A 27,516-nucleotide genomic window follows, 5' to 3' on the forward strand; every position below is an offset into this window, starting at 1 on the left:
TTCCTCAAACTGAAAAAGGAACACAGTCAAGTCAGAAAGGTAGATACTGTGCAATTAAAGCAGACATCGGCAAGAATAAAAATGCTAAACAAACCAAAGCAATACTGTTTGGCTTTTTCAAACATTTCCTCTTGCATTCAGCATTTTATATTTCAGCATTTTCTTAAATTAAATACCATGTTCCCATATTCTTAATTTATATATGCTGAATGTGTACAGTCTTTTATGACTAAAACTGGTCTGAACTATTTTAAACATAAAGACTTTTGAAAACAGTACCAGTCACTTCCTTGATATTGTTATTCACATAATCAACTCAGTCACTTGAGATAAACTGAATAAATTAGAAGCTATTCAAGTTTGAAGGATCAAATAAAGTACTGCAGAAGGAGGAACTAAAAAGCAAAGCAAAGCAAAATAAAAAAAGTGTGCATGCTTTTACTAGTGGAGAAGTTGAGGACCTAAAGGCTAGGATGTTTGTTTTCCCAGAAATACTGTATGTACCTATTTAATACATTCCATACTCTTAAAATGGCCTTGAAGTCCACAAAGTTCATTTATTTGGCTATAACAAATATGGCATAGTGAGCATCAGAAGTATTCCGCAAAGCTCCACAGAGGAAGAGCACAACACAGTAAAGTAATGGATCCTCATGCTTTCATATGTTACAGCGGGCATTTTAAAAAAGAACTTACTGGATTGTACATCTGATTGAACAACTGCTCAGCTTGCTACATTGCAAAGTTGGAAAGGAGTGAAGCACAGACAGGAAAAGAAGGAAAGATCCAGGAAAACAGCATTAGCTCAACAAAATCAGTGCATTTGCACAGAAGAACTTGTCATAAAAAGGTAGAAATTTAAGATTCTAAACATTCCTTGGTGAAAGTGAGAGGCACTGGGGAAACATAAATGTTGACTTTGGCTCCTAAAAAAGAATAGCTGGAGTAAGAAATTTAGGGTTTGTGTTACTTTCTCTTTCTCAAGTTAAATAACCCATGAAATAAAGAAAGGTGTCCACTTTTGATGATACATTAAGTGCTGGTCTCAAGCAATGAATCACGAGAAGTGCTTTTGGCTGAGGCTACCATTTATCACCAAAGCTTCAAAGACAGTAATAATAAAAGATTAATTAAATTGTATCATTAAATTTATTACTTTCCTTTTGTTTAACACAAGACTGAATTTTCTATGCAGAATGACTTTCAAACAGTACAGCTTGGCAAAAAGTACTTTAGCAACTGCAAACATGTCAGTAAGCAAGTAAATTTAAGATAATGAAAAACAAAAAAAGGAGGAAATTCTAGAGTGGATAATAAGATTATATATATATGCACACACACATATATATATATAAAACACTTAGCTACCTATTAGGTAATTCCTGTTGTTCTTTCACTAGTAGCAATACAAAGTAAGTCAACAAAAAGTCTGTGGAATTTTGGTAAAAACAAAATCATTGAGCATTCTTCTGGGGTTTATGATTTTTTTTTTTTAATATGAATTTCAATCCCCTATCTTTGTCACAAAAAGTTTAATAAATATGGCTATGGTTTTGAAAATTATTTTGTGTACCAAAATATAGCACAGTCACATGAATAACTGGTCTTTACTAATATCCTATTTATTACTTTTTGAAATATGTCTCTAAAATTATAACAGTAGTTTTAGAACCAGCACGTTTTCTCCCGCTGAAATGCAAACAATCCAGTCATGTAATACTGAACAATATTTGCATCTAATCATACCAAATCAAAAACATCTTTATGATCAATAAATGAATCTTATTATCTCCAAAAACAGGAAGGAGAGGAAATAAGGGCAGAGAAACTTCAAAATATTATATACTTTTTTAAAATTTACAGATTTTGTTTGAACTTGCCCCTGTTTTCTTTCAGGCATAGCACTTCTTACCATTAGTGCTCATGGAAAACTAACTCATAGCAAATGTGCACAGATTATCTTCATATTTATTAATATGATTTGTTAAAACACATAAATCAACATTGAACTGTAATGATTTTACAATACCTTAAAGAAAATGTCTTCTCTATGATATTTTTCAAGAGAGGAGTAATGTGTAAGCTGCATTCAAATTTCTTAGAATAACAGACAGCCCCTTGGAGTCACTTTTGAAAAAAAAAGCTATAAACTGTGCCCATTCCTTCCAGCTTCCACAGTGGTTAATGTTCACACATAAGCACACTTATGGGACAGGCAGGTTAATTTACTCCAAACTCTGTTGATGTTCCCTTCTACTCTAACTCAGACATATGCAAGAATAACCCAGATTTCTGTTTCAGTTACTTTCCTAAGAAGTAAAAACATGGTGAAGGTAGATTTCTGGGGACCAATTACTTTTAACACAGGATATTTACAGGTTTGAATATAAAGTATTTTATTAGAGAAAACGTGAATTGAAAATTACTGTTTGGAGTCTACTGTCATTAGCAGTCACTGTTTCTGTTCAACTAAATATGCTCACAAAGAAGGTTGTAACCACATTTTATTGTGGAAATACCTGGTCTCCTACAAGTGTTGGGTGAATTTCCATTGGGGCTTTTTGCTGTATTTGTGATATAATAAAACTATTATGTTTTTAACTTTCATTTAATAATCCTTTGTACTCATACACAGGGAACATACTCCCTTTTTATATGAAAGACGTCTCAGACACTCTCTGACTTTTAAAAGCCCTTATTTTTCCATGACTATATGATGTGTTTATATGTACAATCCTAAAGGATTGACATATGATTTCAAGTCCTTCAAGTGAATTTTGATTTTTTTTTAAGTGATCTGTGCTTGTAGGATTTTTGAACTAGTTTTTTAAATGAAGAAAATTAAGATACTTAGACTGTAACAAAGTATATTTTGTACTGAAGTGCAATGTAAAGAAATACAAAGTAAGCTAAAGCAAAAGAAAGGACTTCCAGAGAAACAGCTTCTTTGGATATTCTTATCCTGAAATCAAGAGCATTTATAAGCTATCAAACATATAAAACAGTTATGTTTCCATTAAAGGTTTTTGTATAAGTTTATTTAAGGAGATTCCCTTCCTTTCTCTCCACAACTAAACATAGTAACACAGGCACCTAATTGTACCTATTTTTTTCTGTATTAAAATATAATAGAAGTAGAAGGTTTACATTCTGGTATCCTTTACACTTACAGCAAGACCTTCTTCACAGGTAAGGCTATTGGAACACTGCTTAAACAGATCAGGAAACAACTCAACCTGGATAATGAGTGTCAGAATATTATCCTAATGGTGGTAATATTCACAGAACAAACATTATTTTCTAGAAAATAAAATGTTACATATCAATATAAAAAAATTAATGTTTGACATATATTTAGTCATGAATTGCAGAAGGCAAACATAATGCCCAAACCCATCAAATACGTCATGAGAGCAGACATTACCACATGACACAGAAATGACACAGAAAAAGGTCAAAGAAACAAAGTATGGTAGAAAGGGCATCAACAAACTTGCAAATCATTTAAGCAAAAACTATTTAATGCATCAATTTTAATAAAACAATGTTATAAAATATAGGATTTGTATGTTTTCCTTTAAATGCCTGCTTCCACTACTTGCTGAATAGAAATACTAAATTACTAGCTGAGATAAACTATCCATTTTGTTACTTCAATATTGCAAACGGGTTCACTAACAAAGTAAAAAAAAAGTCAAAATAAAACCTAGCTAGAATTTCCATTTTTGAAGCAGATTTTTTTTCTTATTATTAAGAAGTACAGCATTTCCTGGACAAGTCTTCCATTTTTCCTATGCTGCAAACATTTCAGGCTACTTCTAATAATGGCATAAATTAATATACACAGAAACTGCTGGTTTGATAATTTATTTCTGCTCTTTTACTTTCTCTCCAACATCCCGTTCCCAGCTCATCTATTTGCAGCAGCTTCTCAGAATTCCCTCATATAGGGAATTATTTGTATTATTCAAGACAATTTCTGAGACTCGCTGCTGGCTTGCGTACAAGCCTCTTATGAAAAAGTCAGCAGTATTTGATGCAAGCATCAGCAAACAGCATAAGTGGGTAGATTTGAGATTTACTCCAGAAGACTAAATAAGTGCATCTTTTCAGACGGAGGGGGTGGGATGTTGATTTTTGTTTTTCCGATTGATTTTGTTTGTTTGTTTGTTTTAAGATGCAACTTACCTTTTTCAACTGTGCTTCCAACTTACTACACTCTTCTTTCTTTTGTTCTATGGCTATTTCTAAAGATTTAAGTTTGGAGTCTCTTTTCAGCCCTGCTGATGCCAATGAAGATGCATGTTCTTTGAGATCGATTAAACTAGACTGAAAAATGACCAAGAGTAAAAAGTTAATTCCTAGTCACCAGCACACTAACTTATTGCCAACTCAGTAATCACTTGGATCCTGTTCCCCCTCCCCTGCCCCAAAAAGAGCTGACACAAAGATAAGCATTGATAGCGTTTTGAGAATACAACCAACTGGAACCACAGGAGCTGGCACACAGTGAAACACAGAAATATTCATAATACACACAAGCTGACATTGTATTCTGGAGGTACAATTACTTTGAAATCAATTGCTCTATCTGACAAACAGGAGCAACAATGGAATATTTGAGCCTACTAGAGGCTTATGTAAAGGAAAATGTAGAGATAATGACACACAACTATGCAAAAAACTGAAGCAATATTTTATGTACAAAGGTGAGGACTATGAAGAATGCTTAAGAAAATAGCAGTTCAGAAGCTGAACACTGGAGTGGCACAATTTCAGTACTTAAAAATGATTCAAGAGTAATCCTAGTGCACTTTCTTTCATCATAATGACATAGATAGAAGAACATAGATTTTACTGAAAAGACTGACCTCTTTTTCTGTCAGTTCAGCTTGTAAAGCATTAACTTTCTCCTTCAGGTCTTTGTTTTCTTTTTTATAAGATTCAATTTCTTCAAGCCTTTCTCTGTCATCTCGCTCCCTCTGCTCCTTCAAGCGCTCTATTATTCTTTCCTAACAAGGGAAAGAATTGCAAAATGGAAAAGTTGAGAATCATTTTAGGAAAAGACAGAATAACATTTCCTTACATTAAGTACCACTTAGAAAGATCAACCTTCTGAAGCAGATGATGACTGAGTTAATGGTATTCAAGTCAATGCAACATTTCCCCTGATTTCACAATCATCAGATCAAGGTTTTAATACTTGATAAGAGTTACATAGCACAGAAACTTCATTAAATATCCACAGTGATACGAATATGTTTAGTTTTTAATGTTAAATATTATTAGATGATTTTTTAAAAATAAATATCTTTACCAAATAAGCAGTTATATTTACATTTGTAAATAGATGTATTTTGAATCTTTAAGACACTATAAAATAATCAGCACTATACTGAATAATCATGTAATAAGTATATTGAACACCTTCTTTGTCTCTGTCTACTCTGCCAGAGGCTGTCCTGAGGAGCCCTGTACCGCTGAGGCCCCAGAGGAAGGCAGGACAATGGAGGAGTTTGCCTCGGTTGATGAGGACTGGGTTAGGGAGCAATTAGGCAATCTGGACATCCATAAATCCATGGGTCCAGATAGGATGCACCCGCGGGTGCTGAGGAAGCTGGCTGAGGTCATTGCTGGACCACTCTCCTTCATCTTTGCCCAGTCTTGGGAAACGGGAGAGGTGCCTGAGGACTGGAGGAAAGCAAATGTCACTCCAGTCTTCAAAAAGGGCAAGAAGGAGGACCTGGGTAACTACAGACCGGTCAGCCTCACCTCCATCCCTGGGAAACTGATGAAATGACTTATCCTTGGTGCCATCTCAAGGTATATCAGGGATAAGAGGATCATTAGGGGCAGTCAACATGGCTTCACCAAAGGGAAGTCGTGCTTGACCAACCTCATTGACTTTTATGGGGACATAACAAGATGGATGGATGATGGCAGGGCGGTGGATGTGGTCTACCTTGACTTGAGCAAGGCATTTGACACAGTCTCCCACAGCATCCTTACAGCTAGACTGAGGGAGTGCGGTCTCGATGATCGGGTAGTGAGGTGGACTGCGAACTGGTTGAAGGGAAGAAGCCAGAGAGTTTTGGTCAATGGGGTGGAGTCCAGTTGGAGGCCTGTGTCTAGTGGAGTGCCTCAGGGGTCAGTACTGGGGCCAGTACCATTCAATATATTCATCAACTATTTGGACGAGGGACTAGAGTGCACTATCAGCAAGTTTGCTGATGACACCAAGCTGGGAGGAGTGGCTGACACGCCAGAAGGCTGTGCTGCCATCCAGAGACCTGGACAGGCTGGAGAGTTGGGCGGGGAAAAATTTAATGAAATATAACAAGGGCAAGTGTAGAGTCTTGCATCTGGGTAGGAAAAACCCCAGGTTCCAGTATAAGTTGTGGAATGACCTATTAGAGAGCAGCATAGGGGAAAGGGACCTGGGAGTCCTGGTGGACAGCAGGATGACCATGAGCCAGCACTGGACCCTTGTGGCCAGGAAGGCCAATGGCATCCTGGGGTGTATTAGAAGGAGGGTGGTTAGTAGGTCAAGAGAGGTTCTCCTTCCCCTCTACTCCGCCCTGGTGAGACCACATCTGGAATATTGTGTCCAGTTCTGGGCCCCTCAGTTCCAGAAGGACAGGGAGAGAGTCCAGCACAGGGCAACAAAGATGATTAAGGGAGTGAAGCATCTCCCTTATGAGGAAAGGCTGAGGGAGCTGGGGCTCTCTAGCTTGGAGGAGACTGAGGTGTGACCTCATTAATATTTACAAATATATAAAGGGTGAGTGCCACGAGGATGGAGCCAGGCTCTTCTCAGTGACAACCAATGGTAATGGGTTCAAACTGGAACACAAGAGGTTCCACTTAAATTTGAGGAGAAACTTCTTCTCAGTAAGGATAACGGAACACTGGAACGGGCTGCCCAGGGACGTTGTGGAGTCTCCTACTCTGGAGACGTTCAAAACCTGCCTGGACACCTTCCTGTGTAACCTCATCTAGGTGTTCTGCTCTGGCAGGGGGTTGGACTGGATGATCTTTTGAGGTCCCCTCCAATCCCTGACATTCTGTGATTCTGTGATACTGGTATAGTTATTTTTTGCTACCCAGTTCCTGAAGAAAACATTTTCGAAGGGCTGGAAGTTCATAATGCTGCTTTCATTTTGCATCACTGACACTGACATCAGTGACCTCTTTTCACTATCTAGCTAACTGAATACACATATTACCAAATTATCGCTGCTGGAAGAATCTTCACAGAAAACAGAGTTGACTGTTCACATAAAACTCATATCCTTACTTATTTCATTCAGAAATAAATACACAGTGATGACATACTATGTTCCACTTAGCACACAGTCAAAAATATATGGTGACAAGCTAAGGTAGCAGCTCCATGTAATTATATGTTTGCAAGACAGTATCAACTCTCTCTGCAGCAAGACCTCTGGAACCGCTGTGGTACCCAGTTCCTGGCTTCCCCAATGCCAAAATCGCCCTCTGACTCACACCTGGCAGGATTTCAGGTAGAAATGTGTTCATACAGAATGAAGGTCCTTCAATAGCAACAATGTTGAGTATTACACAACAGAAAAAACAGTGAATGGACTAGCTTTTTTTTAAAAAAAAAAAAATTACTATATAGATTATGCAAGAAAGGAATTATTTGAGATATTAAATAACTTCAAGTTTATTCCTAGTAACAAATTGTACAAATTCTTAGTTCCTTGAATATTAAGGTTGAAATGACAGCCTCTACTAAGGGGAACAGTTTAATAACAATTCAGAATCCCCCTAGTTATATTCAGACTTAGTTTTATACTAATTCCTTCTTGAAGATTTACTTACGTGATTTTTTTTCTTCTATAACAAATTAAACATAACATTATTTCATGTTATTAATGAACAGTATAAATTTTTTCTCAATCACAATAGAAGACTAATTTATCTGTCAGCTGCATAAGGCTAAATGTCAAAAATGTGTTAAAAGGCCCTAAAATACCATGTTTTACTTGATTAACAGCTGACTTGCAGAAATCACAACAACGTGTTCTTATTTCAGTCTTATTTGCATTGGCGAGCTTTCCTTACACACTAATCTAGGACCTCACAGGTCTAATCTATTTGCACTTTATCACAGAAGTAGGAACTGAATTGCCACAGCATATAGCTCTATTATCAGACATACTCAATTGCTTATCTGCTGTATGCTGCTACAGTAGGACCAACTTTATAAATATCAGCTTCATGAAAGCAACCTCTTGAGCTGCTTTGGGCCAGTCCAAGAGCTGAGATATTCTTTGAAATGTTTCTTGTTAAAATATCAAGGAAGCTGATAGCAGTTTTGCATATTCTGATTTTCAAACTTTTTTTTTTTAAATGGGAGTGAACTTAGTTTTTGTTTATTGCAGCGTAACCTTTATTTTTGTTCAGAATTTTTAGTACTTTGACCAGCTCCAAACTTAGGCTTAAGGAACTGAACTAATACTTTGAGTTTAGTTCTAAAATGCACTCAAAGGTGACTAAAGTCATGCTGATTCGTTTCTGATTCCTGATATGAGAAGAAATTATATCGCAATATTGCGAGAAGAATAGAAAAATTAAAAGGATTCCATGTCAGTAAGTTTTGATGCTGTTTTATGATGTCTACAGTAATTTCTCATTTAATGTTACCAAGCTATCTCATCACTAAACATGAAAGAAAAAGAAATTCAGAGACAGATACTTGGAAAAACCTAATTTCATTAAGGATAAGGAGCCATATTTTTTAAATCAAAGGCAAAATCTCAATCTGAGTATTTTCAAGAACAACGCAGGAAAAACATAAATGCTCAAACATCTGGATTTTGCACTTTAAAAATAGCTTCATAATTTATCATCAATATTATTACCTAGTCCACTAGCCACTGTAAATCATCCAGGAACTGTGTAGGAGCTATACTGTTACACTAATGATTTAATAAATAATTAAACTTACAGATCTCAAAACACAGGAAAATAGTCATACGAAAATAACAAATTCAAACTTTTTTTTTTTAATCAAGCCATATGTTCCTATTCCAACACAGACACTAATTTGCATAATGATTTGGGGTTGTCATAAAACAACTGACACTCTCAGTTATAAAGATAATTTATAGAAAAAGACTATTACTTCATAATTTGTTGTATCTTCTCCTTAGGTTAACAAAGCAGTATTTCTGAAGTAATAATAACCACATCACTTACATATAGAGTTCTTCTCTATATACGGCTACCTAAATTTTATAAGTAACAATCTCTCCATGAGTGATTCAAACAGTCACCAGAAACGACAGCACAACTCAGCTTCATGCCACTTCTGAAAAGCATCGGCTTAAAAAGGTACCATTGCTTTCTTCAGCTGCAAAAAGACAAATCTCCACGGCAGAGGGAAACATCCCACAGTGTCATTGTGTACGTGACTCAGAGCAGCCTGGGAACAGCATGGGAAAGACACTGTTCTTGGCTGACTGTACTGTAAGCAAAGTGACTACTTGGTACAGAATTCAACCTTTAGGGACCCCACGTGAGTTCTAATCAATTCCGCTTAGAAAAACCACTCATCACACTGATTATTTTTAAAAAAATGCCTGCTCATATATATCCATGCAATTCCAAATGAAGTAGACATGAATTGTAAAAATACATTTCAGAGAAAGTTCTAAGTTCACTTTTCCAAAACAGTAAAACTAGTTTCATTTATTGGACTTTGAACCTTTATTACAGCAATCAAATTAAGTTTGACACAAAATTTCCATATCCTCAGGGCCTCTATTGTTGTCACATTTCAATTTATCATATACATAAATAAATTGAATAGCACAATTTTTAGACAAACTCTGGGACAAATCCTCACTAAAATATTCAAAAATAATGCATCCTGAGTTTAGTAAAATTTTATAATTTGTATGCCTGAGAATAATAGGATATCTTATTTTCAGATACATACAAAAATTCTTCAAATTTATAAAAACTTTTACATCTATTTATTAGTTTACATGTATTTCAACAGATTTTAGAATAGTACTGCTACAAAATGACTTGAAAGCAACTAATTGCCACTCCTTAATTTGGGTTAGGTTTTAACCCAGTACTTCTTAACCTGCTGTATTTCCAATAGCGAGAAGACGAGAAATAACATTTCAATTGAAAACAGATTGCAATTTAGCAAATTATACCAGCTAAGATGTATTGCATAAGCACATTATGTGTGAAGTGCTGCAGATATAGCTGAGACAGAAAACGGGATGCAAGATTTCTCTGTCTTTTGATGGTCTACTTCATGTTCAGTTGCACAGAAGACCTGGCAAGTTTGCAGCATGACACCCACTCTGCTTTCTACATCAACAGCAGCAGCACAATGGTCTATGGGCATCTTGGGAAAGTGACACCACAGACTAATCCAGAAAAGATAGTTTACAGAATAAAAAGATCTTTGTGTCATTTCTTAATAATATGCTGTGAGATTGGTGAGTACTCTGTCCAGATTAGGAATGAAAGATTAACAAAATGCATATACTTTCTTTACTGCATAAATGCTGGAAGCTTATCCATATGAAGCCACGGAAGTAATAGTAATGCCAAATTTTTTCACTGTTGTTGACGAAGCAAATGTTAGCAAGGTGATTAAACATACAAAGAAAGCAAGAATCTAACATTAGCTTTGTAGGTTTTAGTACCAACACCACATTGGCATTTTAAAATTACATCCAGTCATAAATACCCTCGCAGGTATGCAGAATGGCATATAATACTTTAATCGGTTGCACTGACTTATGCACATTGAAGTGATATACATCAAGATCTGTGAGCTGCAAAATGTGAGTACTAATTTCTTTTGGCACATAAATTCACTTGGATTACCCTTCATTCAAAGTTAACTGGATGAAAAACCCTGATGTCACTGAAACTGGTAGGAATGTTGCCACTAATTTAAACAGTCCCGATTTATCCCTTCTGCTAGGTATTTTCAGATCAAATACATAGCTTTTAAAGAAAAAAAAATTTATTTCTCCATTTTTTTTATTAAATACAGTTTCTCATCTAAATTAACTGTAGGAAACCAATAGTGCTAACAGCAAGCCAAGGTAACAGTTGGTCCTGTCTCTTGCTGATGGTCTTCAGTCAGGCTCTGCTTAACAGAAAAATGAACAGGATAATCAAGATCACAAAGCCATAAAAATACCCCAGACTCTACCTTCTTTAAGTCAGGTGTCCATGCCTTTCAATTCTTTCCGAGAACAACCACTCATCCCATTGACTAAGGGAAAATCTTCCCATGTACTGGGCCATTTACTCCATTCCCGAGTCCTGTTCCAGTTTATCAGCCAGGAATCACTCTGTGCTCATCCTACCAGAACAGAGATACCTGCTTCCCTGACAAGGCCCATGGGCTCTGTTACCTGTGTCAGACCAACTTAAAAAGACATTTTCTGGACACATTTCACACACAAGTGCAGCGCATAATGCTGTCCCATGAGAAAACATTACCTTTTCTGATAGAGCTTCTTCTAAGGTTGCCAGTGCTGTGTCTGTGTTACTAGAATCCGTCTGTAATGACTTCACTCTGTCTTTTAGATTAGTTAGTTGTTTGTCTTTGTCCCTAAGTTGCTCCTGTAGATTTTCAATCTGAAAACAAAAACAGATTATAATATTCACTAACCTTGTCTTAACATTCAAAGAGAGACTCAGGTGCTAGTATCAATTGAATGTATACACATCACGCATACAATACATACGCCTCAGTATATTGCCATGTGTTCACATGGCATAATATCAACAGATTTTAACTTCTGTCCTTCCTGTTTTGTTTTCCTTCGCTAAAGGTATCCTTTCATACTAAATTATAGGGAAAATCACAGTGCAAATAGGTATTTTATTATTTAAATATTAATCACTTCAGTTTAAGGTACTGTATTATCTCGGAAATTCAAAGTATGTGTGGAATTAACCCTTCAGATTATTCTAGTTGCAGTAAGAAGGACAAAGAAAGGGAGAGACAAAGCGAGTACAGTGAGCTTTAAACTGAGGAAGAAGAAAGATAACCTACCTATCTATAAACCTCTTCTTCCATGATGCCCTGCGGTAAAGGAAACTCACCTGGACAGAGATCAGGATGCTTACATTCCAAAAAGCCAAACCAGAAACAGAAAAACCCAATCAACACAAAGGCCACCATTTCCATTCCCCTTCCTCATCTCCATGAAGATTTAAGGTATATCACTCTATTTGGGATATTAAAACTGCTTTAATCAGGTCTAGTTCTCCCTTGAGCGAGTATTTCAACATACTGCTATGGTACCTATAAAGACACTGGTCTGTTAAACAGGTCATGATTTATAGACATTATGTCAGAAAGGTTTTTCACAAAGAACTGTTCACAGGACCATGTGGTCCAGTTAGAAATTCTTTGTAACAGTACGGTAAATACAAGTATTATGCTTTTTTTTAATATATACATAATTTGGTATGTCAGAATACTGCTATGGGCCAAAGATTCCACTTGCTTTGTACACTATAAAATGCTAAGCTCTATGTAAAAAGTTTTTTTGGGAAGACCTGACATAGAATAGTTCAGTCTTGTAAATGACCTCTCATAACATTTTTCATCATGTGTGTATTTTATACAGATAGAGAAATAAGATACATGTGTTAATGAGTTAAGAACTTTTTATTTTATGGCATGCGTATTAGTCACATCTAAAGTTACACTAACTGACATTCAGAGGCCTGCACACTATGTTGCTTTACTTTCACCCGAGTATTAATGACTCCAACAACTACCTCATGACACCCTGTGGAATACTTAAGCAATTGCACACTTCAGCTTCACCAAAATAATTTCTCGAGAGAAAAGGAAATAAAGCCGGAGAGTGAATATTGATTACACGTTCTTTGAAACAAAGTTAAAATCTGGTCCTTTATTATCATCAGCTTGAACCACGAGTTCTAGGCACCCTAAATTAAAGTACTTATTTCCTATGCACAGTGCTTATCTGAATTCCACAGCATTTACACTATTTCCTTCCTCTTAAAACTAATTTAAAATATGATTCAACCCTTAACCAAGAAAACATGTTCTGAAATTATTCAGCATTTACAGAATTCTTTCCTCAGAGGTAAAGAGAACAGGCAGCAAATTAAAAACATCCCCATTGAATCACAACTGCTTTAAAATAAGTCATTCAATGCGTAGTCCATAGATAAAATAAGAGGCAAGGATCTGATTATTCTTCTATTTTTGCTATATAAATCTGAAGGAAATGCTTTGATGGGAACACGACTACACTGGGGTATGTGACAGTAGAATCAGTACCAGAGTGTTTGTTGGTTGGGATGGGTACAGGATTAGTAAAGATCTGCTAATACAGACAAGATTTTATGACCAGCTAATCACAAAGAGCCCTTGCAGAAAGACTACAGTAGGCAAAGAGACGGAACAGTCTCACATGCTAAAATCTTGAAACATCAGATATGATTTAGTTCTTCCTGGGTTTTTTAAACCCAGAAAGAACAATGAACCCTCTGGGAACCTCTGCCATTCTCCAACATTCATTTGGGTATAGGCTTATATGTAAGGATACCATTTTATTGATGAATAATTACTAACTTTTGAGCATGCCTGAATTCAATTTATGACAGGGACTGTCAAAGAGTTTCTTCAGTCTCAAGCACCTACGTGTTTATCTGACATGTAATTAGTTACTGTGTAGTTTTCTCAACATGTAATTGTTACTTCTGTAAACTGCTATGTTCCTGTGCCATGAGCTGTATGAAAAGAAACTGCTCCATTCTTCAGTATAGTCCCAGAGCTTAAAACAGGCTTTACTCCTTCTTAAAACAAACAAACAAACAAACAAACAAACAAACAAAAAAGATTAGAAAAGAAAATAACCCTGCAGATAAATGTCTTTGCTATGAGGCATCCTGTCAATAAGCTGCAAGTGCTAATCTTGTCACTTTTTGGTGACAGTCTCAGGAATGCTTCTTAAATACTCAAGAGATTACATTAAATCTTACCCACAGACAGACTTTAAAATTCTACAGTAAACCAAGCTCTCAAAGGAAAATTACCTTCATTATCAAAATTAAGGTACTGCACTATGGAATTTGCAAGAGAATTATACAAGGAAAGAAAATGTTTCATGCTATAACAATTTGCCTTTAGAGATACACACTAAAGTATAAGAGAATTTGTGACAGTGTAAGAGACTATTTATTAGAGACTAGCTAGTGAAACTGTGAAGCCATGTACTTAAATTTAGCTCCATGTATTTTCCTCTCTGTTCTGTATTTGAGTTTTAAATAACTCAGAAAACAAGTATTTTGTAACACTGGCTTTGTTAATCCTAAAATTAATTTTGCTCTATTCTTAAGTTTCTCTAGGCAGAACTCTTTGAGATTTGTTTCCTATTAAAACACAGGACATGCCTGCTCCAGTGAAGAAGATCAATAATATGAGTTGAATTTGAATTTAAATTTAATACTGAAATATAGGGGAGAAAACAAAACTTTTGTGTGCATAATTTTCATTATTTACCAAAACAAAACAAACAAACAAAAAAAGCCCTTACTATTTTAAGAAAAAAAAAAAAAAACAACGCCATCTCCCAAGTACTGTTACATTCTACTTTTAAAAGTTAATGTAATTACAAGAAAAAATATATTTAATAAACAACAGCATTCATCCAACATGAGTATTAACTATGACTACTTTAAAACTTCAGCATTCATTCTCAGACTTTAGCTGCTGCCTCATAGATATACATAACAAAAGAAAAAAATATAACTATTAACCAAAACAGGAAAAAATAGGTATAGTTCAAATGCAAATACTCTAAATGTCTACTAACTATTTTTGTAAGACTCATGATAAATGTTCTGTCTCACATGGTCCTTTTCAGAAACATCTCAGTATATCCTAGAACATGAAACCAGCTTTGGTAGTGACCTAGATATATCTACACGTTTCAACATCTCCTTTTGTTTATGTCTGTGTATGCGTACATGCATAATTTCTAGTGAAACACTGAGAAAAAAACTGAATTAATTTTGCTCTACCATAACCGTAAAAGTATTACTACCTGAAAGCTCAATATACAGAGGTAGAGCTTTTGGAAAGCGTTATAGATTTTTAGCCAGAAATTTTTACCAAATGATGTATGGTTATTAAATATCAAGCCAAAGTATTTTAAAATTAACAGGCTTCACAGCAGCTACATGAAGTTTTGGCCTATGGGGCAAGAAGGGGAAGCTATGGCTCCATAGCTTTCCACCAACAGTCACTATATGACCTAAATACATTTTTCAGTTTAAGCAGGATTTCAGTTAACAAAATGAGTTCACTGAAGGCCAACTTGTGCTTCACCAGTTTGACATTGCAGAACTGTCTTTTGATTTGAAAGGGACTAGTCCCAAATGTGCTTCACCACTCAGTACTACTAAATTTCACTTTGGTTTTCTTCCTTTTAAGTAGGTAAACAGGCAAGCATTAATTATAAGTATTTCTTCACAAGTCAAAATACATATTCATTTAGATTCCAAAAATGAAAATAAATGTTAGGTTGAAAAATTATATTAAAATATCAAATGCTTTAAAATAAAATGTGGCTTTGTTGTTTGCAACTAAATATATTTATTGAAGTGTGAGATTTGCACTAATCTTTGGCTTTACCAAGGAAATTGGAAATAGCTTGCTCTAATCTTATAATGACATGACACAATACTCTTGGATTTCATAAGCAGTTCCAATACCTACCAAAATCCTTGATTATTTCTCTATAGAATAAAGCTTCTTACCTACAGTTGTTTACATTCTTAAAATATTTCCAGAGTGACTTTCTGTTACTACCTTCCAAATTTACATCTTCCAAATTGGAGTAATACAGCAGCATTGTACTTATTTCAGATTACAACATAACCCGCAGTTCAACAGTAACTTTTAGCTTTATATTATTTCATTATTTTGCCCCACAAGACTTTCTTAAACTTCAGAGATTTCAAGTGGCCCAAAGAATATGACCAGCTCAGTCCCACACTGTGAATATGACAGCAGATTACTAAAGCAGAGACAGCAAAGGTATTTGTAAAGCTGTCGATAAATTTTATGTAACCTTTTAGGTTACATAAAACAACACTTCCCACCTGAGGAGAAAGCAGTCTCCAAATCGATGGGTCTGTGAGGTTTTTCTCAAATTGTCACAAAGACAATTATAATCTGTCTAAACAGTTTTTACCTCAAACTTCCTTCGGGACCACAGTTCAAAGTGGCAAAGTGCAGCTGCACAGTGACTGTCACAAAGGAGCTAATGAAGCAAATGCTGCTTCAGACATCAGCTCTCACATTAACCTGATGACAAGGGCAATAGAGTAGTGGCATGAGCCAGTAATTACCCTGTTGCTACCTTCCCAACTCACGTAATCCATGCAGGAAAGAATATAATCCTTCAGAATTTTGTTCTACTTGACAAGCATAAAAAAAGAGAAGAAAGACATAAGACCGTAATAAGAAACCAGAAAATAAAAGGGAAAACAGAGTATCTTTCCTGAGGTCCAGTTACATTGTTTCTTTACAAAATCACAGCATTTCCACACAACACTTTTCTGCTTCTTCAAGCTCATTGAGCTTCTGCTGTTAGGATGACACATTTGATCAGATTAACATTGTGGTTTGAAAATGGTTGTTCATTATTCTTATATCAAAGACTTGTTTTTTTAGGCACTATACTTACATAATTGACAACCACCTGGTTGTGCCCATTTTATCCATCTTCCCTTTTGCTTTGTCTGAAAGTGCTAATCTTTACAGGCAATCTTACTTGTCTCTTAAAAAGTAGCAAGTGTTTTGGGCCAGAAGCACATTAATTCATGCAGTGCTTAAGCAAAATAAGGCTTCATATTCTAATTTGTATCTTTAGAAATTATAAATTATAAAATTATAAAATACTACATCATTTTATGAATGAAATTGAAGCAGCTGTGACATGGAATTCATCTCAGTGAAATCTATTCATCTCTATTTTTCATCACATTTTGTTGGGTAATATTAACGCCTTGTTTATTGTAGTAATGTATATAGTGCCATTTTAAAGCAATTCTTTATAAATAGGTCAAATAAAACAAAACAAAACAATAACTTACCTACGACATACCTTTCTCTGTATTTACAAAATGCTACTATTAGCCAGTATTAACACTGCCAACCAAGAACTTACGGGTAAACTATACCCTGTGGATTTACGCTGTCCTTTGTAATATGCACTGACATGTTAAGTAAACCAAGTGTACCATTTCATAGAGAACAAATGTCAAGTCTTGGGATGACATACTAAGTACAACTAATTTTGTTAGGCAAGGCTCTGTGTAAAGACAGTTGTGAAAGGCTACATGAGAATCTGATCTCTCCCTTGCTCAGTGGCTAGAATAAATTATCTTCAAAAAATGAATACTGTGAATTCGTCTCAAATTCTGAACTAGAGAAAAGTGCTTGCTTCGTTTGTGTTACTACTTCTGTTTGAGTACTATCCAAAATTTTATGAAAGCTGTTCACTCACATATTTATCTCAAATTTCTTGTTAACCTGCAAAAACTGTCACTAATATGCTAAACAAAGCATTAAAATGCATACTGCAAATTAAGCCACATAAAAGTTGATGGAAAAACAAATTGATATAACGGAGATGTATATTGTCCACACCTGGTATGAAATAATGCAGAAAAGGGAGCGCAACTCATTTTTGTTTATTCACAAGCAACAACTTAAGAAGTTGAATGTGTAAAATTACAGTAGTGTCAACAGGACATAAGACACATTATCAACCACATAAACGCTTCAGAAGAAAATACGCTATGCAGAGTGCACTACTGAACACTGAAGCTGTAGTAGCAACCAAACAAAGAAAATACCAGACAAACAAAACTAAGAGTTTACACAGATGCTGATATCTGAAGATGGGAATTTTCAAGGAAATAAATGAAAAAAGAACAGGAGAGAGAAAGGGAGAGCTATGAAGAAGTAACAAACATTGGCAGCAGCAAACACAAAAGTAAAGGGCCGTTATAATTTGATTTGATCAGAAGGATCAACATTACACACTTAACAGTCATCAGGTCAAAAAAAACATTTCTAAGGAATATATGAGAAATTATGTATTCAGGCCTTATTGGGATTAAATTTAGTTCTACTTCAAGACATATACCACTTTTTCTATATGCACAAAACCAAAACCTACAGAGAATTAAAATTATTTCTAAGTCAATGTGCATATGTTTTTGAAAACTAAAGTCTGAAATATTTCAGCCACTTCCACCACTATGTCGTCAAATGCCTTTAGTGCAAAAAATTCATTTCATCATCTCTAAACAAGAGACACTCAAGTAAAGACTGCCCAAAAATAAATAAATAAATAAAGATACACAAATTTCTAACAACTAAGTGGATTAAAAACTAGAAGATGGCAGTACCAGAAGGGGCTGTCTCATCAATAAGCTCTATAAACCAAATCTCAGCCCTTGAACCCCTCTTAGCTGTCACAGAAACATGTAGGTGTAGAGCTCTGTCACCTGTACAGGACTAATAATTGCTTTTATATTGTAACTTATTACAAGTGTTTTGTCAGGTTTGCTTACAACAAATCTCTATCCTAAGGAACAAGTGATTTAGGAATACAGGGCTACTTTAAGATCTAGAAGACATTCTTGCTACTAAACAGTTTAGTTGTTTGTGTTCTCTGTCTATTCCTTCATTTGATAGTCCACTCAACACATTCACCACAGTATGGTAGTAAAGCTGCAAAGAACAAAAGGTTATGATTAATGAAGACATGAAATTCACAATTCAAATGTCTCAATGACATTACACAGTAATTAAACTTTCCTAAAGTAGGTTGAGGAAAGCAAATATGTCAGTGGTAGAATCAAGAGATCTGCTCACATAATGTGCAAGTATCTCCCACGTCATTATATGTTCTATATGATTCAGTTTGTTAAATGTATGGAGTATCAACCAAGTATTAGCAAAACCTTAGGGAAAACAGTACAGAAGTATGAAGTATCATTACGGCATCTAAAAAAAAAATCCTACAGGATTGGAAGTTTACCAATTTACTCTTAATTTAAGAGAGAAGGTATAAAGAAGGAAAGGAACATCAGTCTATCATCTCATGTACAAGTAGAAACAACCAAGAGCATCCTATTGCATCAATAAATAGAAGCAAATGCAACTGAAATTGGGGATCAGAAGTAGTAAATATATTCTCTTTTCCTCCTTCTACCAAAACAAGTGTGTTTGACTGGTTTACTGTGCAATCATTGCAGGAAATATTTCACCCATTTCTACTTACTGCGAGTTTCTAAATTCCTTCCATAACACAGGATTCAAATGTATGGGTACAGGAAGGATTCAGAGGAATCAAGAAGCATTAAGAAGACATACATGCTGAGTTGTTATACAGAGAGGAGAAGAAAACTCTCTCAGGGCTGTTTAGGGAAGGCATCAGCCCTCCAGTCAGCTGATAGTTTCACAGGGCTACAAAAGCAGGTCGCTGGGCAAACTGAGCCAAGAGAGGAGAAGGCTGTCACACAGAAAGGGGCTCCTGGACTGAAAGCTTGGCTTCTGTTGCCAGACTCCAGCTGAGAACGAGCTGGAACTTAATGCTAAAATTAACCTTCACCAGGAAGCTAGCCAAAAGAAGCCTGGGCTGATAATATCCACTTGTGTATCTGGAAATACTCAGTCTGTCTCCTCCTCTTCAGGGACCAATAAATTCTCTGAACAAAACAGCTTGACTCTTGGACTGTTCTAAGCAGGACTCACAGTCTTGTCAGACATCCATTGAAAAGTTTTTGCTCTCATTATATGTAGTTATTGTGACATAATTCTAAATGCAATCAGTATTTTACAGACGGTAAATATAATAATGCAAAATAAACTAACACATAATTCCAGTTACAACACACAAAGAGGTGGACATTCATTCTTAAAAAGCCAATGGTTCTTATAACAACTCTCTGTATATATTCATGGCCAGATTTTCAAGCTGTGTTGGTTGGGTATGAATTTCTATACCTCACAACATTTTACACATTACAGTATTATGACTGATTGCTGAACTTTTTTTGAAGTCCAGCCCAATTGCACATTGAGAGCACCTGGAAATATGACCTGTTTTACTCCTACAAGCTAACCACGAAAAATTATGCCTTTCTGCTCAATCCTACACTTCAGGTATTTGAAGATAACTGACAATTTGTTACTCATGCCCAGTGTTTTATTATTTGGTGTACCTGCATATTAAATAGGATGTTAGCTTATATAAGAATTTTTCAATAAGATTTTGCATGGAAAACTGTTACACTATGTCGTATGCAAGCTAGAGAAGTACATATACCCTAATATACTCTAATTTAAACTCACATGTAGAAAGGCTGCTTTGGTATACTTTTAATACAAATATTTTAATATGAACAGTGATATACCTTTCCGTTTCTATCTTGTCATTCCTATTATGTCTGTATCAATTGGGAAGACTTGGGGCCCTCTTCCCAGATTAAAAAATTACAGCATGTCTCATAAAAAAGTTAACAGATGGTGGGAAGACAGAGGCAGCAGATAAGTTGTATAGACAGGTGTTGGGCACCAGGGAATACTGAAAAGAGAAGCTACAAAGGAAGCAGGGTAAAAATAGGCACCTTAAGAGCTGCAGAAAGAGAGCAAGAGCCAGTTAGAAGTTAGACAGTAGTATGGGAAGTCTTTCAGAGCAATGAACATGGAGAAATCAATGTGCTGGATAACACGAACGGGAAGTAGCATGAGGAAAGAGGGAGGAAAACAAAACAAAACTCACAACCAAAAAACACACCACATACAAACAAAAAACAACTCTAAACAAACAACACAGATGTGTATGTTATATGCAACACAGATATATAAAGGGAATTCTATATAGAAATAGAAAAATAAGGTAAGTTTTTAAATAGGTGACCAATCTGTTCTGAAAGCAGATAGCAGATTTAGGGTTTGGTATCCAAAGTATCAAAATAAAGGCACTAAAAAGCATATTACCTCAGTTTGAATAAAATCATTTAACTTTACAATATGTTATTAAAGTCAGTGTCATCACTGAAGTGCAATAGAGTCCTGATAAATTAATGAGAAGCATTCGTCAATGAAAACACAGCAGTAAAACAAACATCCATCAGTAAAATACAAGAAAGACTAGAAAAATAACAGAAGGAATGATTTACCATAACTTATTCTGAGTTATAATTTTACATACTTCAGAAAATTATGAAGATAGGCAAACAGAGAGAAATCCAGAGAAAAGTTTTCTTTTCAATTACAGAAAAGAGCCACCATCTAAAGTTCTGAATGACAAGTAGTCATTAAAAACTGCACTTCACTTCAAAGTGCAAAGGTTGAGCAGGTTGTGGCTTAGGGGGGCTGGAAACCTGGCTTAATCCTTAGAGAAAACATAATGTTTTCCTTCACTGTATGAATCTCTTTCAAATCCTGCTTGTGGGCAGCAGAATGCACTGTGATACTCTCAGATCCTTCCCAGGACTGTGGCCTGTGTTACACCTGGCATTGAACAACCTGCGGTAACTTAATTTTCTTTCCCATTCAAAGGCCATCCAGTCACTTATTATACCAGATCTATGTCTCAATCTGATTTCATGCTACTCATTTTCTAAATTTTACACTGTCCAAAATAATTTCTTCTCTTTCGTGATACTTATAACTTCAGAATATTAGAATAAAAAAACTAAGCTCCCTTAGTTTTAGCCACACACCTGTCCCTGTCGGGTGTCTAACTGTTCTTTTTGCCTCTTTCACATTTACATCACTGTTGTGACAATGACATGTCTGAAATCCAGCATGTTTTTTCAACTGGGATGAGACAAAGACCATCTAGAGAGAGGTTACCATCTTTTGTGCTGTTACCCAAGTACTTCTGCAGACAGAAATATTGGCAACTTTTACTACCATATCCCATTACAAATATTCTTCTAAATTGATATTAATCTGTCCCTCCAGCTTCCTGGCTCTAAATTTCTTTTTCAGATTAGTCACCATTTCTTTTTCCCTGCCTGCATTTAATTTTTTTCCTAATTGAAATTCAGAAGAGTATTGTCTAAATGAAAACACTGAAGAAGGCCATATCTGAGAAAAAAAATCTGCCTTCTCACTCCAAAGTCACCCTCATCTTAACTGTAGTTACCTATTTGTCTATTTTCATACTTCTTCAATCAACTTCATTCAACATAGGCATTTTTTTTAATTCCCTGAAGGATGTTTTTACTTTTATCCTTGCTCTCTTGTATTAATTCATTCCATATTCACTCCAGAACTAGGGTTTATAATAAAGTATTTCTAGCCTAGAAAGTGACTGCTCTACTGAGATATCATATACATCTATGTGAACAATCCATTTAAAGAATTAACACCAAATTTAAACTCTATTATAATCTGGAGCCTCACAGTTCTTCTTGCCTATTTTTCACATACTTTAATTTCTGTACATATGCATTGTAATACTTCCAGAATACTTGTTTTGTTTTTACACCTCTATATAGCTCTATTGATGGCTTACGGTTATCATTTAAACCACTGGGTTGAGTGAAAGAAAACAATACCTTTATTTCCTTTCCTGCCAAGTTTAAAAAGTTATTTAACATGCTTTGTAAGGTTTGAATTTGAAACTCAATACATTTCTCATTTAAGCAACTCCTATAGTTTTTATTTCAATTGAAAGCTCTAAAAGATTCAAGAGTCTAGACAAAAGCAAAATAAATGCACATTTAAACATCACACTGTTCTACAGGGCAGTGTAACTCAGGCCGTATATAGTTAGGAGTACAGCAAATGTCTAACATTACTGCAGCAAGTTACAATGCTACAGCTAATTTTGTCAGAAGTCTGGCCAGAAATTACATTATAACAGTAATTATGTATCTCCTTATATTAATAGTTTCATAACATGCCTTTTACATTGAACTTGGTATAGACAACTTGGTACAGACAGGTAATGCACTTAAGATTAATGTAAGCCTTAGTAGGAAAATGTCCTCTTACTTTTTAATCTTTCACTGAATTTCCTTTATCATGTATCTCCTCCTAAAAAACAGCAGGTTTTTCTGGATGACTTAGTGTTGTTCTAATATTATCAAGTATAAAAGAAAAAAAAAAAAAAAAAAAAAAAAGGAAGGTCTTATACAGTAGATCTATGACACACTTTTTTCCCCAACCCAGTTTTTCATTAGGTCATTGATGTCTGGGATTTGTTAATCAAGATAGCCATCCTTATTCATTTGGCTTTCTTCATTTTTTTCCATTTATTGTAGAAGCCTTGATGAAATAATCCATGAAAAATATCATTGTTCCTTTGGTCATTATAGGAAACTTTATTGTAATATCCTGAAGATGCATTTGGAAGTCACCTGCTATTGCAATATCAGTGACACTGACCTCACACTATACTGAAACTAAAATCGCACTTCTTATATTTTTTTCTCTGATGTATATTTCTTTGGGGTTTTTATGCCAGATATTAGAAAGTTTACCTTAAAGAATTACATAGGACAGTGAGAAGTTTCAGCAACTGTCAGATGCAGTTGTCTCTCCACAGCATTAAGCCCTTGTAGCTCCACATTCACTTCTCTTAGTACCTGAACCATGTGCCCCTCTCCATGGTGGAGATTTTCTACTGCTCTACTCAGAGAATTTTTATTTTAGTATTAGTACAAAAAATTAATCAGGTATTCTGTAAAGAGAATATTAAAACTTAACCAAAACCAAGCAAATTGTCCTGTTCTTTTCCTGTGCTTTATTGTGGTTCAGGGGTTTTTTACAGGTTTTGTAGCAGAATGCTTAAGCCGCAGAGATGGCCAGCGACTGCAGCACTGCCCATCCTCCCCTCACCTCAGGCCCCCTCCCAAAAAGCCAAAAATAGTAGCCCTTAATGAGAAAAAACTTCCTGCAGCATGAATTGTAGCACAGGTCTCAATAAAAAGATATGTTTGACAGCACCGAACGCTGCTGTCAGCATTACAATACATCCAAAGAAGGAGAAATGCACCTGCCTTGCCAAGGGAAAGCATTTCACAAGGTATGAATTGGTTCATTTTGCTGCTCTGCCTGCAGCCAGCTGTCTGTGAGGTGGCTCTTCTTCCCCCTCCCCAGAGTCAGAATGATTTATAGGGACTCAGGGAAGGTGTTGCAATCCAGATGTTTCAAGGCAGAGGCTGAATTTAATTACATTTTGTAAAAGGGCAGTACACAATAATTAGTAACAATGAAAGAGTGCTAACAGTGAAGATTCCTGAACATGTAAAATGTCATGCAAGAAATCATGTTTTGTAAATCTGACACAACTTACAAATCCATCTTAAATGAATAGTTCACAGGGACGATCTCTTTTGCAACTAAATTAGCAAACTGCTGTTTTCTATTACCTTCCTATGTAGTCTAGATCCTATACTTTGAAGTTCTTTACATTTGTTCAGCTGCTTACTATCACATCCACCTCCTGACATGCAAAAATCTGAAACTCTCAAAAACCATGGATTATTTTTTTTTAAATAAACATTCAAGTCAAGCTATTTATGGCTCCCATGACAGCCACAACAAAAATCCAGACTTAGCATAGATTAAGATTTTGGATAGGCCACAGCAGGTATTCCTCTCAAATTTAAAATGTGCTTTTACATACTCTCAATCCTGTCTATCAACAAGCAGCTGCTGTAAGACAAATAGTTTACAAATTCATGTGGACCTTTAGCAGCTTCTCACCCTCTCACAAGATCAGCAATAGGCACTACAGAGAACAGCTACAACAGAAGTTCCCATGGTGAACAGTCACTTCAGCATGGGGTTAAACACAGAACAATAAAGGACTGTGCCTGTCTCAGGACATGAATAGAGATTTCTCCTGTCAAATCAAGGCATCTCATCAGTGGGCCTGATTTTTTTCCTAGATAAATAAGTGTTTACACTGGCATAATTACTTTTAGTAAATTTACTGCAGATTTATTCCTAAATGAATGGCAAATAGGTCCAATATTTCCTTCATATATAAAAGATCACGCAATGTTATGCCATTTTTCTTTTTACTTTCCAATATCTGCTTTACTCCATTCTCTCACTTTGATCTTCGCACTGTGCCTGGCTAGGCGTTAAAAATTAAGGTCAGGTGTGCGAGGAGGAAGTGAATTAGATTCAGATTCCATTCTGAAGTTGGATTTATTCTACTCATATTCAAACACACCACTGCTGATTCTACCACTAAGAAATACATCCTACTTGGCAACAAGAAAATTATCAAAGCAATCTGACCAAATTGGCACCACGAGCTCTGGCTACATCTGGTAACAATAATAAGAAGGGAGAAGTATGAAGATAACAATTCTCATTTATTGTTACCATTAAACTTATCTGTATGCGTACTCTTAAGCCTTTGAACTTCATGCTTTCATAAAGCCAGTAAGAGCTCCACTCAAAGGTGAGGGGTGATGCTTTTCCAAAAGTGATAAAACATGCAGTTTATTAAGGTATTAGAGTCTCTAGTCACAGACTGCTCAGTCAGCCAGGCAGCAATGGAATACCACCAGGAAAGCATGACTGCCAACATCAAGGAGCTCTAGCAATGCATAAATTAAGGTGTTTGATTCTTCGCCAACAAAAGAGTAGAAATTTAATATACTACAAAATTGGTAAAAGCCAACTGCTAATGCATATGCCTACTTTTCGTATTTATTAGGAAATGTTTCTTTTTATTTCCAGATTTAACAAACTTGCATAGATATTATGCCAAGCTGCGGACCAACTGTAACTGCCTGTCCTAGCAAGGAGATGAAGAAGGGCAGTGGGGTCTACTTTCTTATTTCAGGATGAGGTCAGGATGGTTTTTCACATTAAGAAGTTATTCCGTCGCTACATTGCTAAATACTTTATGCAGACTATGACAAAAACACTAATCTCTCAGTCAAACTAGGCTCAAAATTATACATAAAATGTGTCATTTCTGAAACACTCATGATTTAAAACTGTCTGCTCATGAATTTTACTGCATATACAGGGTGTTTCAAAAAGATGGACCCAATTTCAAAGCAGTATATTTCACAATGGCAAAAAGTTACGACAACATGAAAATTTAGAAACATTTAATGAGTTATCAAGCAGAAATCAGGTGAAACTCTATGCCCTGCCCTTTCAAGCGGTAAGAGTTTTGTTCATAGGCAGTTTGTGGTTGCAGAGATGTAGTGATTTCAAATTGGGTCCATCTTTTTGAAACACCCTTTAGTTAACAAGCTGATTAACTTATTTTCCCAGGAAACATTTCATCAAACTATGATTCACAATTTTCTAGTAATTCTTAGCTAAAATACACTAAAAATTACTAAGGATCATTAATAAAACCCTGGTAGCAACACATTTGAAGCCGTGCACTATAACTATGATACAGAATCATACAGATCATTTATTTAGGTTCAAAATGTATCATCATACTTTGCATACAGGCAACGTTAGTAAAATTTGAACTGCATCTAAGCCTTAGTTTTAATACACCAAATTCTAGTATAAATGGTGTATTAGTTCAAATGAAAACAAATAAATACTCACTTTTGTAAATAACACCCTCACTTTACCCAAGCAGGAAGTAATTACAGCTTTAAAATACTTCTAGCATTAACAAAAATCTGCCTAAACTAGTAGCATCAACAGCTGCTGTAAGCAACATCAACCTGTAGCAGTAAGTAGTACATATAACATCTCCAAATATAGCAGTCTGACAGGATGCACAGTTTCAAGCTTCACAAAGGATTATGTTGAAGGTGACAACTTATGTTAAACATCTCTACCAATATTGGTTTAATCACAGTCATGCTGTTTAGCAAAACATGATATATAGAACAACCATTGCTTTAACTAAAAGTATTAGTTGGCAACATATTCCAAGCTTGCCACCATATATATTCTGAAACTAGGTCTATGCTTTTAACATACATGTATTTAACCTGCTGCAGAATATGTATAAAATGGTAACCTAATCCAGTGGTCTAAATTTTGGACCCTGGCAGAGAGTACTTCCTATGCTCAGTTACAACACACACAGAGAAATGGCTGCTGATTCAGAGGCAGCATGTTCCTGTGAATGCACCTTTTCAATGCCTGTGACGGCCAGAAAAGGTGAGAAGCCACCCAACCTCCTCCCTCCCTGCCACTAAACAGTCACCTCCAGCAGGAGCTTGAAAGAGCTTTCAAGAAAAAGATTAGTGGGTAAATAAGACCTACAAGCCTTTGGGGTTTGTGCAAAACTTTGTTCCATGGGCTACTTTCTGTAGGATCTGTTTTGATCATTTAAATGAGTTGCCAAGGATTCAATGGTGAACAGCTGGCAGGTGTAGTACCAGCTGGATCTGTCATGTTCAGCTGGGAAACTGGCCGCCACCCACAGGTGCAGTTCCAAGAGCAGTGAATTGCATGAACACACACTCTACTCT

General features: G+C 35.7%; 1 protein-coding gene across 1 annotated transcript in view; it reads right to left on the reverse strand.

Annotated features, from left to right (window-relative positions):
* Positions 1-27,516, reverse strand: part of ERC2 (ELKS/RAB6-interacting/CAST family member 2) — a gene marked incomplete at its 3' end in the record, with an annotated part of 314,399 nt that overhangs the window by 158,181 nt on the left and 128,702 nt on the right. The window contains exons 9-12 of the mRNA XM_082060309.1: positions 11,509-11,646; positions 4,872-5,012; positions 4,189-4,329; positions 697-732 (exon numbers count right to left, since the gene is read on the reverse strand). Of these exons, the coding sequence (XP_081916435.1) occupies positions 697-732; positions 4,189-4,329; positions 4,872-5,012; positions 11,509-11,646 (456 nt within the window). The remainder of the gene's footprint in view (positions 1-696; positions 733-4,188; positions 4,330-4,871; positions 5,013-11,508; positions 11,647-27,516) is intronic.

This window comes from Streptopelia decaocto, assembly GCF_964273445.1.
Source record: "Streptopelia decaocto genome assembly, chromosome: 8".
In the NCBI taxonomy this organism is placed as follows: Eukaryota; Metazoa; Chordata; class Aves; order Columbiformes; family Columbidae; genus Streptopelia; species Streptopelia decaocto.